This window comes from Crinia signifera, chromosome 1 (assembly GCF_055691185.1).
Source record: "Crinia signifera chromosome 1, ASM5569118v1, whole genome shotgun sequence".
In the NCBI taxonomy this organism is placed as follows: domain Eukaryota; kingdom Metazoa; phylum Chordata; class Amphibia; order Anura; family Myobatrachidae; genus Crinia; species Crinia signifera.
This window is the reverse complement of record NC_139217.1, coordinates 356612258-356627443: the sequence shown is the minus strand read 5'-3', so window position 1 is coordinate 356627443 and position 15186 is coordinate 356612258. Positions and strand designations below refer to the sequence as shown.

Sequence of the window (15186 nt, the reverse complement as noted above, 5' to 3'; positions counted from 1 at the left end):
CCGCCACTATATACAAGAAGAAGGGCTCTGGTGGTCCTGTTCCCGGTCGCCAGCCTGCCTGTGAAGGCGACGGCCCCTCCAAAAATGGCCGCCGCCTACAAGGAGACAGACACTAGAGGTACTTCCAAACCTCTAGTGTCTGTCAAAGAATAACAGACCGTCCAGCGCTACCCGGAAGTGCAGATTCGGGTAGCGCTGGCGCGCTGTTTAAAAAGGAAGCATGGGTGCGTGGGGCCGCAGCAGGTAGGAGCCGAGGACAGACAGGGAAAGATGGGGAAGTAGCGCCGCTGCCATTTTTACCGGCGGGGCCCGCAGGAGCACGCCTCACTTCTAATCAATGCTGGTCCTGGGCTCTCAGTCACACCGGGGAAGTGGAGAACCAGTAGCAAGAGAGGCTACACAGCACTCGCTGCCCAGCAGCATGGAGAGAGAGGCGGAGAGGAGGACGGAGGATCTTTTACTGTTCATGCCATGAGGTACAGTACATACCCTGACTGTGCGATTTGAGGATGGAAGGGAGGAGGATGGGACATTTTATAATCTGTGTGTCTGCTCTGTATTCATGTACTGTATGTGTGTGACTACAGTATGTACTGTAGGTTTGTGTAGTACAAGTATCTGACATTACGGTTTGTGGTGTAATGTGTTCTGGGCATTATGGCGTGTGCTGGAATGTGTACTGGGCATATATATATATTATTTTTTATTTTTTTTTGGGGGGGGGGGGGGGGACTAAATGAATGTCTTGCCCCGGGCACCAGAAACCCTAGTTTCGGCCCTGACATCATTCAAATCTTCTCCATGTGACTAGGAAAATGACAATCAATTAAGGTGATGTATGGGCACGTTCCAGATGTGAAGATACAATCTTTTGATAGTAAAATTCTGCCGATCACTGAAACAAATCTGTAATGTATGGGCAAATCAGATTGTGGAAACAATTTATCTGGGAAAAAATATCATATGATCGGAGAAACAATAAATTGTTATTGCAGGTGTATGGGCGCCTTAAGAGAAGGAAAATCACAGGTGGTTACTGCATTTAGGCATCTGAATCTCACCCACCTGTAAGAACTTAACCATGCTGAGTTTAGGGTTGGCTTCTTTCTTCTCTGTAGGAGCTTTGCTGAACAACTCTGCTGGGTCCACTTTGTCCCAGTTGTTATATTTCCCTGAAATGGGTATTGTGCAGATGTTACAATAAGTGAATACACAAACAGTGAGTATCTAGCCAGACAGCTTGAAAATGTCCAAGCACAGATAAAAGTGGACATGTCATTCAAAGAAAAGACTAAAACATATATACAGCAGTACTAAAGTACTGTGTTTAAAGTAAAAGAATGCCTTTTGGTACTTGTGTAGTTTCACGGCGGCACTTCCCAGTGGATCTTATGCAAATCGTATGCAAAAACAATTCGATCTGCGATGCGATTTAGCACACCTCCACTATCCACGTCAGTCCGGATCGTGGCGAGTGCAGCAGTATGCGTCCTCCCGACCTGTTCATACCCCCACTATCCACATAGGCGTGGAGTTGATTTTATAAAGTGTGGCGAGCGCAGCAAGCCACCGAGCCCGAAGCGTGGCGAGTGCGAGCCCCGCGAGGGGACATGGAAAACAAGCTTGAAGCATGGCGAATGCAGCGAGCCCCGCAAGGGGACGCGGAATACACGTCAAGTGTCCTCTCGCCATGCTTCAGGCTCACCTCACTTTATAAAATCAACTAAACGCTGACGTGGATAGTGGGGTATGAACAGGTCGCGGGACACGTACCGCATCCGCTCGCCATGCTTCAGGCTGACGTGGATAGTGGGGGTGTGCTAAATTGCATCACGGATCGAATTGTATGCAAATCGCACTTGATATTTGCATATGATGTGATCCGCAGGGAAGTGCCGCCGTGAAACTACACAAGTACCTGCCTTTTTTATTCTGAACTCTGCATTGCACAAAATGCGGCTACTATAAAAATATATATATATGACAAATAGTATTCTAAAATGGCGTTTTATAAATAAAAGTTTATTATATTTAGGGGTATGAGGTATGTAGAATCAGAAAGAGGTAACCTTGGGGTAGATTTTACGATTGTAAAGTAACAGGTCCCACTTCACTTGCATAACAAGGAGAAACGGGAACCCATAGCGGCTGAATGTATTAACCCCCCAGCAGTCGATAAGGAGAGCCTTTATGTCCAGCGTCCACGGTTCTACTTCAGCGGCCCCAGCAGTGCATTTAAAAAAATAAACCTGATCTCCCCCTGGCCGGCTCTCTGGGCATGCACAAGATCTCGCAAGATCTCCAGCGCAGTCCGGAGCCAGCACCAGGGCGAGTGGTATCCCTGCAGTGGGGATAGGACACTAGCCCTAGGCTGGGGAAGTGGCCGGGGCAATTTAATGCCTTGTAGGCTATTAATACATTGCCCCGGTCACTAATTATTGGGGGGGGGGAGGATTGCAGGGGACAGCCCAGCCGAGCATTACTTAGTGGGTTGTCCCTAGCGCACGATAGGTGCGCTTTTAGTATTTATTAAAAAACTTAACCCCCCCCCCCCCTAGTTAACTAGCATTATGTGCAGAAATGCAGTTAACACTAGTTCATACATCTGCCCCATTGTTCCTAGGGGAAACAGTGGGTTAGGTTTTGCACACAGTAGGCAGGCCACTGGAAACCATGGACACTGGAGAAACGAAACTCCCGTTACACAAAGCCCTTTTCTGAATACCACCTTTAAAAGTCGTGCCAAGGGGGCTCCATGAACATGGTGATAAGCTCTGTGAACCAAGCCCACCGGGGCCAGGAGGATGGCCACTGTTCCTTCCTGTTTGAGTCATCGCAGAAGGCGATGGAGGAGTGCCACCGGAGGGAATATGTACACCAGGGAATTCGGCCAAGGGGTGGACAGAGCATCTACGAGGAAGGCCTCTGGATCTCTGGTGCGAGCCCTGTAACACAGAAGCTTGTGATTGGAGTGCCAAGGCCATTAGGTCTATCTGTGAAAGCCCCCAGCGATTCACTAGGAATTGGAAAACATCGTCGTTGTGAGCCCACTAGCCCAACTGGATGTCCTGCTGGCTTCCCAATTTTCGACACCTTGGATGTGTACTGCTGACAGAGCAAGATGGTGTCCGCCCAATGTAGGATCAGAAGCACCTCCCTCATGGCGGCCGTGCTTCTGATTCCGCCATGGTGATTGATATACACCACAGCTGTGGAGTTATCCAACTGGACCTTCACCGCCCTGGAATAGACCAGGGAACAATCGCTGTTTAGCGCTCGGTAATTGGCTAGGAGCTCTAGAATGTTTATGGGAAGCCTGACCTCCTCTCTTGACCACTGACCCTGAATGGAGTGGTTTCCAAGAACGATTCCTCAACCTCTGAGACGGGCATCTGTAGTTAGGAGCATCCAGTCTGGAACGGAGAACAGACGACCCTTCTGAAGATGGGGGGTGAAGCCATCAATTGAGGGACAGCCGCGTCTGTCTGGACAGTACGAAGTTCTGCAACTTCAAACCCACTGGAGAACGGTTTCATTGGCGGAGCATCTCCAATTGTAAGTGTCTGGAGCGTAACTGGGTGAAGTCTACCATTTTGTAGCAGGAGACCAGCTTCCCCAGCACCTTCATGCACTGGTGAACAGCGACCCTGCAATGTTTGTGGAAAGCCTTCAGAAGTGTCCCGAGAGCCACTAACTTGTCTTCTGGTAAGAATACCCTCTGTGCTCTAGTGTCTAGGTGCGCACCCAGGTGGACCATCATCTGGGATGGGACCGTGCTGGATTTTCTCCAATTTATCAGCCAGCCAGCCATGCGCCTAAAGCAGATCTATAGTTAGCTGAAGATGGCGTTGGAGAATCTCTTGAGACTGTGCCAGGAGGAGAAGGTTGTCCAGGTTAGTAGAAGGCAGATTCCCTGAGCTCTCAAGGTCGTTGCCATGATAGCAATGACCTTGGTCCCTGACTGCAAAACTAAGGAAATGCTGGCAGTCCGAGTGTATCGGAACATGGAGATATGCATCCTGGATGTCGAAGGATGTCATGAAGCCTGCAGAATAGTACACAGCGACTCCTTTGGGGCTTCTAGCACACTGCGGTCTGTATCTCAGTGCTGAGCTTTGGCACAGGCAGGGGCAGTGCATTCTGTGCACGAAAGTGGGCATGGCCCTGCCAGCATCAATAGTGGGGTGGCCTGTCCCTCTCTAACTACTGAGGCCGGACATAGCCATCAGCGCTACTGATGGGAGAATGTCCAGGCCCTATGGAGGTGCTGGGTTTCCCCAAGATCTCCCTTTAATGTGAATAAATGTCATGCGCACAGTGTATATACATGTAGTGCTAGCAGGTAAGCTGTGTAAGCGGGGTGACGCTTAAGGTGCTGGGAGCATATTGCCCTTTAAAATTAGGGCAGGGCACGTTGCCCTGCTGAAACAGAGCAGCTTGAGCACTAGATACAGACCAGAATGTCAAGGAAGCACATGAGGCTAGGGAAAAAGGTTGGATTTTGAAATGTGTTTGATGAAAGCGATGAGTAGAAGGGAAGAAAAAACCTCCACCCTCATGCTCTGAATACAGTGTAATGAAAAAATAATAATAATCATCAACCTTTGGGCAAGAAGCCTGTGCCCAATTCCTATGCAGTGCAGTACAGGGGAAAATAAGTCTTATGGGGACCAGGGGGAATCTTTTCTCTCAGTGTCCTGTCTCTTTTGAAATATAACCCACCAAAATGGCGTACAATTATTTGGTAGTACAACAGAAGCTAATCAGAACAACTTACATTAAATGGTAATTACATTTAAAAAAAGATAACTAGAGCAAAACTTTTTTAAATGCACGTTACATATGGGTCCTGCTCACATTGTTAACAGAATACAGGTCATTAAACTCATCTGAATAATAATCATCGGGAAATATAATTAAACTATACAGGGTTGTTAATTGTTTCCAGAGTTCCAAGTTGAAAAAGATTTGTCCTGTTTTCCTATAATAAAAAACTACAATTTCACAATCACTGTTATACTGTGGGCCTTTATCTGTTACTATGTATTGAAGAGAGGTCTTAATGCCAAATTCAGTTACTATATAATTGGGATTGTACTAGTGAATGCTCCTGCTATGCAGTATCACAATATGTGCTTTGAAGCACCTGCTCAGAATACATTTGTCGGTGAAAATGATATTTACTCATCGAGCAGTATTCAATGCTTCAGACGAAGGGGTTTGTGCGGTGAGGATTGATTTGATGGCGAGTTATGGGCACTTCTCGTCGTCGATAACTCGCCGTCAGAGCATTGAATTCACCTCATTGACAATTCCGTAAATAAGACATTTATTCAGACTGCATAAATGCACATCTATTAAACAATTATCTAAAATTGTAAAAAGCAGTAATTAAAGAAAGCTCAATTTGGAAAGAAAACACTGCATGATTCACCACAGTAGTGCTCTTGTAGAATTATGAACTAGGGGTCTAGCTAACCTAGAGGTGCCAGCAGAGGGTGCTCCCATCCATTAGATCTTTGCCCTGCACTGATCCTGACTCCTTTTTTTCTACAGACATGCAACACGTGGCTTGAAAAATCTGCCCCTTCCTTTTTTATTAAGACCTCATGTAGGGCCCTGCTACATGCTGAGCGACCTCATTAAACCTCTTCCTGTGCTTCCTGCACTTTAGAGTACCACGAGGTGTATGAGAAGGAAGGCAGTGAAAAAAGTACCTTGGAACCGTGCTTCAATTCAAACAGACTACTAAATTAGAAAAATAATAGCTATCTGTGGCATATAAGTGCTGATCTCAATACGGTATATGGTGAGCTGTAGGTGTACTCACTAATGAAATTAATGAATGCTATTTATTTATTTATTTCAGACAGGCCAAGGAAATGGCAAAATGATGATTTACGACTGATTCTGACTGTGAACATATATTAAATCACAGTGGGGAAAAAAATATATATTGTAATTTACACTATTTTGTGCCCTTTGAGTGGTGCTGCAGAAACACTTGTGGCTCTTTATAAATGAAATGTAATAATAAATAATACAACGTAATTAGCCATGAATGTCAGCCGGAGCCAAAAATAGTAATTAGACGTCAAATGTTGAGCTTTCACCATAGAATACTAACTGCTGTCGCTCGTAAAACCTGCCTTTATTTATGTAGCGAGGATCCAAGACAATCAACTACACCCTTGTTTTTCCTGAATATATTAAAGTAAGAAAACATATGTACTTATAAATATGGTTCACTTCCACTTTCCTGGTACTTGAAGAATTAAAGTGGATTTCTCTGTGGAATGCCAGTGATTCAATCACATGAGGAATGCTTATGAAGCAGTATTATAGTAATCTAAAGTGCCTGCTAATGTATACCTGGAGGGGCGAAAAACAGATTTTCCTGTTTTTAGCATACAGACAAATTCTGATTAAAGGAATTAACTTAATTTTAGGTGTGTATGGCCAGCTGTTCCCTATATATGGAGCCAAAGGTGTGTGAAGGAGTACATAAAGGTGAATGATTATAAAGTGCAATACCTCTGTAGTGTTGTTAACTATGGGTGGATGTATGAAGCAGTGAAAAAAGCCAGTAGAGAGGTCTCTCATGGCAACCAATCAGAATTGAGGTAACATTTATCAAGTGCATTATCAAGCATTCTGATTGGTTGCCATGAGAAACTTCTCTACTTGTTCATTTTGCCGCTCTTCTTCACTGCTTAAGAAATCTACCACAGTTTTTCTTGACTAGTAAGTACATTTTAACTGAGCTTACTGAATTTCAGAATTGTGCAATACAGGTAAACATATTTCAGCAATACCTATGAAGTCCAAACTCATTACATGGCCACAAACGGATGTCATCTTGTAACGAGCACTCTGTCCCATGAACGATCCGGTGTACTCATGTACAGAACAAGCGCCATTTAAACCCTTTCGAGAGGAAGCAGAACCTAGAATAGAAAAGTACACCACTGATTGGATAATGCATGAATACTTACAAAATAAAGGTTGGTAAAAAGTTAGCTGATAGCCAGGTCTAGGCCATGCAGCGAAAGTTGTGTGCATTTTGAGTATCCTCAGGCAAGCTGGTAAAGTATATTGTTGGATCTAGGAAGCAGGTATGTGTGCACACTATCGGGATTTAACAGGAGATACAATATTTACAGTGCCTGGAGGTTCTCTGACTGAAGAAATGCAATGGGACACTTCTGTAGAGGAATCAAGAATTGTGGGCACTAATTTCACATTGTGGGCACTGTGGACATGGGCTCTAACAGTGGAGAGTCTGTATTCTTCCTAAGTTTGGGCGGGTTTCCTCCCACAACCGAAAAAAAATACTGGTAGGTAAAATAGCTCACGACAAAATTATCTGTAACTCAGTGTTTCGCAAACATTTATGAGCCACGTAGCCCTGGAGATTCAGAATCTATTTCATGCCACCCCTAGGCCAAAAGTTTCTTATTGAGAAATTCCGGAAAAAAAAAATTAAATTAAGTAAATTATACTGATGTGCCATCCTTAGGGTCCGTTATGTGTTGAGGACAGGTTGTCCACATATTTTATGATGGGAAGCCACAAGCACTGGTTTTGCCTATTACACTGATCATAAAGAATTTGAGTTGGTCTTCGATCCCCAACCGGAGTCACCCCTGCAAGTGTCCCAAAGTAACCCAGGACACAATTATGGAAACAACTTCCTTAACCTGAATGTGTGTGCATGTACATTTGGTACTGAATATAGACTGTAAGCTCCATTGGCACAGGTACTGATATGAATGGCCAAATACTCTAGAGTAAAACACTGCGGAATAAATAACTGGTAATGATTAATTAAGTTCATTAACTTTAAAATACAAGTTGTGCCTGAATTTTTGAACACCATTTACTGTAAATAAAACTTTATTTTTTTAAAGTAGCCAAAATCTTTTTTTGCCTAGCTAAGGAAAAGTGATTCCTATACAGATAGTTTGCTTGTCAATTACATAATAAATAAATCAGAACACATTCTAAAACATTGAAGATTATTATGATAATTTGTGGTGCCCACTACAGAATTTCAGCCATATCTGAAGGCAATGTGATCAAATGTGACTGTGGATCCAGTGAGTGGCAGCTCTATGGGTGAGAATTCAGTAATGAGAGGCCAGAGAAGAAAGGCCAGACTGGTTTAAGCTGGCAGAAAGGCGACAACAGTGGTATGCAGAACAGCTTCTCTGAACAAACAGCATATCAAAACCTGGAGGATGGGCCTTCAGCAGCAGCAATAGACCACACCGGGTTCCACTGCTGGCAGTAAACTGAGGCCAAAAGGACTTGGTTTATGAACATGACAGTGAGTTACTCTGTGGTGCAAGTGTTACTGGGGTCTTCTGAGGATCTGAACAAAATGATTTATAAGTCAGAGTTCATCTCTTGAGAACCGATTACTAGAGCTATCAGATAATGGTCATTTAGACTAAACGACAATATTAAATATTTCCCAAACTGTGCAGGTGGTTCGGAAGAGTGTGTTCTAACTTTGACTGCACAAGGTTTGTCCAGGAGCAAATTTGAATCTGTTAGCATGATTTTCTCAATAGGAACCATATGGATTTTTTTAGAACATGGCAGCAGTGTAATTCTGCAAACATCATTTTTATTCTTCTAGCATCCACAATGATTTTTGGATTAATGGACAGGACTACATTTGAGACAAACCTGTAACTATTTTTTTTGCCACTTCTAATAAAGACCACTTCAATGGCTATACAGAGTATATTTTATTTGTATTATTTCTTAACCTTTAGACAGTATATACAGTATATCATTCGAACAATTTAGGAAAATGTTGAATAAGTTATATACACTCTGCTATGTGGAGCTTAAATTAAAATTTATAACCACACAAACATCAATTAGCCATGGAGTTTATTCCAAAACAAATTGATTGCACTGCCCTATTCAATTATCTGTGGGAACCCCATGCACTAATCCCCAGAGACAGGAGCTTTCCTTGCAGGAACTGTGAGGAAACATCAGTGTTGGGCTGCTCTCTGCATGTAATGCATATGGAAACAAATTATATTCTGAATTCTATGTGAAATCAGTGGGTTTCCATACTTTTCCAGATGTTTAACCATGCAGAGAAAAAGGCTAATTAATTGAATACCTATTAAAATTGTTGTGGGGCTAACCCCACAACTAAATGAATTCCAGCCTAGGAGTCAGTTTTGCCAAGAGCCAAATAACAAACATTTGTTTTATAATCCTGTTATCTACTACTGAAGCCCTCATATCAATCTAAAGCCCTGTACACATACATCAATTTGCTTTTGCTTCGATGTTAGATTCGATTTTCTATTAGATCTGTACTTTTGCAATATATCGAATTCGATATACATTCATGGTACATTGCACACATTCGATTTACTAGATCTAATTCGATATTTCCTTGGCTGCACAGTAGATTTTTCTGCTCGATTTTGTGAAAACTGGAGCGCGCATCGAATCGAATGTAGATCGAAAGTGACACCAAAACCATTCAATTTCATGTAGGATTCGATTTTGCTTCTATATGCAAAATCGAATAGAAAATCGGGAAAAATCGATGCATGTGTACAGTGCTTTCATTTTGCTTTAGATTCGATTTTCTATTAGATCTGGCATTAGATCTTCCCATTGAATTTGGCATTAGATCTGTACTTTTGCATTATATATCGATTTTGATACCGAATTCAATTTACATTCATGGTACATTGTACATATTCGATATACTGGATCGAATTCAATATTTCCTTGGCTGCACAGTCTATTTTTCTTTTCGATTTTAAGAAAACGGGAACGCACATCAAATCGAATGCAGATCGAGAGTGTCCTAAAAACCATTCGATGTGGATTTGATTTTGCTTCTATAAGCAAAATCCAATCGAAAACAGGGAAAAATCGAAGCGTGTGTACATAGCTTTATTCCTGTGTGATAATCCTCAAACAATAAAACATCATATCATCTGCCTGGACATCATTCTCATGGAAAGAAACCACTATATGAGGATCCAGAGCGAGGCTAATGTAAGCATACAAGTGAACACCTAAAGATACCTTGACGTGTTTAACCCCATTTTTGTGAATGTAAGCACCATCTATTGTAGCCGCACAAAGGATGAACCCGTAAGGAGTAGAAACCACCACCTTGTGTAAGAAGATCCCATACATTCCCTTGGGAAGATTGACTATATGGACTTTGTGTAGAAATACTACACTATGAATTGTTTTTGTCCTTTTACTTTTTATGTATGAACTTCTACGAGAACCTTGATGTTATTAAGATTGCATCATAAGTTTTTGATTTCTATTGTTCATGTGGAGGGACCAAACTATCCTTCCATTGGTTGTGATCTATATTGCTGCTCAGGGCATAGAGAGTACAGTGGAAAAAAACATTTTTTTGTTGTCAATAAAACCACTTGCATGCATGGAGTAGATCAGTAGTAGCCAACCCTAGCCCTCGAGAGCTACCAACAGTTCACATTTTCCAGACAACCTAGCTGCTGCACAGCTGCACTAATTAATCACTGACACATTTTAAAAGATACACAGATGGAGCTAATTAGCTCACAGATTCTGTGAGGAGACCTGCAAAACATGCATTGTTGGTAGCTCTCGAGGACTAGGGTTGGCTACCCCAGGAGTAGATCTACCAAAGCTTCTAAAAACTAAAAGTGATGGTATCACCCAAAGCAACCAATCAGATTTTTGTCTATCAGATTCTAAGATGTAATAAAGAAATGATAGAATCGAAACGGTTGCAATGAGCAACAACACATCCACTTCTCATTTTCAGTAAACCGTCCCCCAGGACTGTGGACAGACAGGTGGAGCGTGATCAAGAGTCCATAATAGACAGCAGGCATAGTGCCTATAGAAACTCATCGAACATTCTGTCAAATTACACGTTGGAAAAATAAATGAAATCTGACTTTTTACACTTTATTACCCTTAGCATGAACAACATTGTTCTGAAATCTTAAAAGTAAATCTAATTTAATTACTAAGATAACTGGTTTACATAAGTGATCATACCCATAGAGCAGCAGTTATAAATGTGCTTAGGCATAACCAATGACAGATGACATAACAGGCTAATTCGCAGTTCATAATGTTGACATGTTTACAATACCGACATCTGACATGTTGACAATGTGAGCATGCTTATGGTACGGTACTGCACAAATGTGTGATTATGATGATTCCCTATAGGCACTGTTTATGGTAAGCAACCATAAAGATTTAGGGTGTTTTCATAGTCTAAACTACGGTAAACACAAATAAAACTATGCCCACAATACGTTTTCACAGTACTAGGTATAATTTAGCATAAACTTAGACACCGCTTTGATGCCTTGCACTCCGCCATTTATTCTGTGCAGGAAATACTGTGGTGAATGGACTGATGTTTCTTACCTTTAGAAAGGATTTTGGCAATTGACTGAGCCAATGAAGGCTTCTCTGCTACCATGAGCACAGTCTTCATATTCAGAGATGGACAATGTACACTTATCACAATACACGATGGTCCAATCTAAGGTACTAATAAAAAAGACACAACGCACATATAAGTAAAGGATACTGATGAGCACAATACATTTAAGAGCAACTGAAAATTATTTACCTCATCTACTTCAACCTAGTACACTTCAACAGCTTCTAAAGCTTTTGCCATATTATATATATATATATATATATATATATATATATATATATACACACACACAATACGATGAGGCCGGCACTCAGGTCTGGGGATGGATGCCAATAATAACTTGCTCTGGTGCCCTCTCGAGAGAGAGGGGATGGATCCTCAGGATATATGCAGCAGTAATAAGCGGCACTCGGAGGCTGATGTAACTGGTGAAAACAACAGGAACTTTATTCCTTGTGCCGAAGTGAAAACGTTTCGGAGCTCGGGGGCCCAGTCGTCAGTGCGGCTTTTTTTATCAAGGTATAACATCCAGTCTCCTTGTGTATTTATTCTTGTTCAAGTGCCGCCGCCATCCAGGCGCTATATATATCTCAAATTAAAAATTGAAGGAGCTACAGGGCCTTTTAATTTATGATATATAAAACTTCCTGTTTTATTCTCCTGCTTTTAGGAATCTGACTTCCTGTTTTTCACGGTCTCCCATTTTGTGATATCTATAGAATGTGACACTACATGGAAGCATTTATTGAGGTGCATCTGAGTCAGGGGTAGCCATCTCCAGTCCTTGAGAGCTACCAACAGTTAACGTTTTCCATGTCTCCTCACAGAATCACAAGTTAAGTATTTGGCTCCACCTGAGGATCTTTTAAAATGTATCAGTCAGTAATGAGTGCATCTGTGTATCTGTGAGGTGAGCTGGTAAATGTGAACTGTTGGTAGCTCTCGAGGACTGGAGTTGGCTACCCCTGCACTACACAATATGCGTGTGCAAAATGAGCGATATGTGCTTCAAACACTGAACGATATAGTTCAGTGATGTCACTGGGACCCCGCCAAACATGCAGTAGCTGACAATATCCTCATATTTGACTGCATGTTCGGACAATAGCTTTATCAATAACAATCAGCAGGAGTGTGCATTGATAAGGATATAGTATAGTACAAACTCGAATAATATCGAGGATACCGTTATCTTGAATATCTAACGCAAATCGTATAGTGCTGGGGTAGCCAACCCTAGTCCTCGAGAGCTACCAACAGTGCATGTTTTGCAGGTCTCCTCACAGAATCACAATTGAGCTAATTAGCTCCATCTGTGTATCTTTTAAAATGTTTCAGTGATTAATGAGTGCAGCTGTGCAGCAGCTAGGTTGTCTGGAAAATGTGCACTGTTGGTAGCTCTCGAGGGCTAGGGTTGGCTACCACTGGTATAGTGTATATGTGTACGGGGCATAATAATCCTTCCTTAATCAAAGGGAAGGGCACAATCAAAAGTTCATCATTCTAGGCCTGGTACAAAATATAAAGATCTTATGAACGAGAGATCATTTTTGTAAAGCTGGGTTCACACTGATTTATCTGTCCAATCTATCTGGTGGGAACAAAAATCTGGTCATGGATGGGAACATATAAGAGTCGAACATTTTCTGCCAAACACTGGAAACAAAAATCTGGTAATGTGTGGAATCAAGAAACGCTCGACCATTGTCTACCAAACGCTGGAAACAGAGAATGGTAATTCAGACAAATTGGATACATTTGGTAAATCAAACAAATTTAAATAAACAATTGTTTTTGACTGTTTTCCAGTGTTTAGGTGCAAATAGTTGAATCTTATTTGCCTTCATACACTGCCAGATTTTTGTTCCCACCACAGATTGGACAGATACATCTGTAGGTGTGTATCTAGCTTGAATGTTGAGGTTATTTATAAATAGGCCAAACTCTGTGAATGAAGAGAGCAGAATAAGACCACGACTAACAGCTGTGACACACACCTATGGAGTGCCCTCATGCTAGTGAGTTTTCAGAAATAGGCTGAAAGAGGATGTCAGCAGAGTTCCTGAAAATAAATAGAATTCAATATGTTTCAGTAGCATGTCTTTCGTCCTTGTTTTGTATGCGGTTCTTACCATTAGTTTTTATTCTGCAGTACTATATTTACAAATGATTAATACATTCATATTACTTATTTTTTTAATAGAAAAACTTAAGTGTTACATAGCTGCATTATGATTATATCCTATTCAATACTGTGGGTTATGTTATACTGGGTAGGAGTTGTGCCCCTTGTCTATAGTAAGTACAATGTATTATGATCATGTCATATTGAATAATTGAAGTATATTATGTAGAGTGTAATAGAAATGTATAACTATTATAACCAGTAGTGAGGTTAAGGTGGGACGTGGTTGTCATTTATTACTATATAGTGTTCACTCTAGGTACAGGGTGCTAATCAATTAATCATTTTGAAAAGCAATAGTTTAGACGTGATGCATATCTACAACTAGAGAAACATCACTTCTAAAATGTTGCCCCTCAAAATAAACAAATTCCCTCCTCACCGATTAGCACCCTACACCCCCTCTGCAATCATGCATGCTCACCAGAAACTTTTCAAATGTTTCTGCCAATGGGTGCACTAACATCGTTTCTGTTCAAAGTCTCCAGGAGTGTGAACAAACATGTGTAAAGTGTTCCTTTTGGGGGTATGGGTGAAAACCGGACCAACACAAAACCGCCGGACCGGACATCAAACTCTGCATTTTGTAGCTTGTAGCCTCCGGTCCGGGGGGTGTCCTGTCCGGGGGGGCTGCCTGTCACACCTGTCACCAGGTAGAGGAGGGGGGGTAGAATAAAGTCTCCCTGTATGGTCCGGGCATGTAGCAAAAACCGGACGGTCCGGACCACCCGGGGAGGCTGTAATCTCCCCTCCCCATGTCCCTGGTGATAGCTATCACAGGGACCTACCCCGGACAAGACACCCCTGGACAGGACACCCCCCGGACCGGACCCTACAAGCTCCGGACTGCAGATTTTGATGTCCTGTCCGGCAGTCCGGGGTTTAGTCCGGTTTTTACATAGTCCCTCCTTTTGGGCACCAACACAGCACTTTTCACATCATGCCCAGTACTTCAGAAGGGTTTAGCCATTTTGTACTGCTAATCTGGTACCTCGGAGCACAATCACAAACCACAGTAGGCACCAATTAAACTATTGAATCACCCATGTAGTGCCACCTCATTAGTATGACCTAAAAACAAATATGTGACATGGAATGCAGCAGAGATGTGTAGCTCCACAGCATCCGGGGGACCACAGGTTGCCCACCCTTGCATTAGGAAATGTAGTGCAAATCTAGCATTGTGATTCACTTTCTTAGCAACAACGATACTCTGGATATTTATTTATTATGACTTATTATTGTAATAGTTCAAAGAGTGCGCCTTTCAGGTTAGTAGCCATCCCATTATCCCCAGACACGCCGGTCGCCGATTAAACTCCCACCGCACGCCCTTTCTGGCCATCATCCCTGTTTTTCCGCTGACACGTAATACTCTCTATCTTACTCGCTTCACTGCTGTGTACTCTCCGCCATCACACACCACTTCCCAGCGTACCGCGGCCGTTTTATCACACCGTACATCGCTACATCTCCAGCGGCCCGGGCGCCGCCATGTTTGTGTGACGTCATTTCCGGGGCCGAAAAACTAAATCAGAGAAGGAGT

The 15186-nt window shown here is 42.3% G+C and overlaps 1 protein-coding gene across 1 annotated transcript in view; it reads right to left on the bottom strand.

Moving 5' to 3' along the window:
- The window catches only part of TOP3B (DNA topoisomerase III beta), a 41894-nt gene extending 26719 nt beyond the window's left edge, over positions 1 to 15175 (bottom strand). The window contains exons 1-4 of the mRNA XM_083149159.1: positions 15028 to 15175; positions 11437 to 11562; positions 6816 to 6947; positions 1066 to 1172 (exon numbers count right to left, since the gene is read on the bottom strand). Coding sequence (XP_083005285.1) covers positions 1066 to 1172; positions 6816 to 6947; positions 11437 to 11506 — 309 coding nt within the window. The 5' untranslated portion in view covers positions 11507 to 11562; positions 15028 to 15175. The remainder of the gene's footprint in view (positions 1 to 1065; positions 1173 to 6815; positions 6948 to 11436; positions 11563 to 15027) is intronic.
- Between the last annotated feature and the right edge of the window lie 11 nt (positions 15176 to 15186).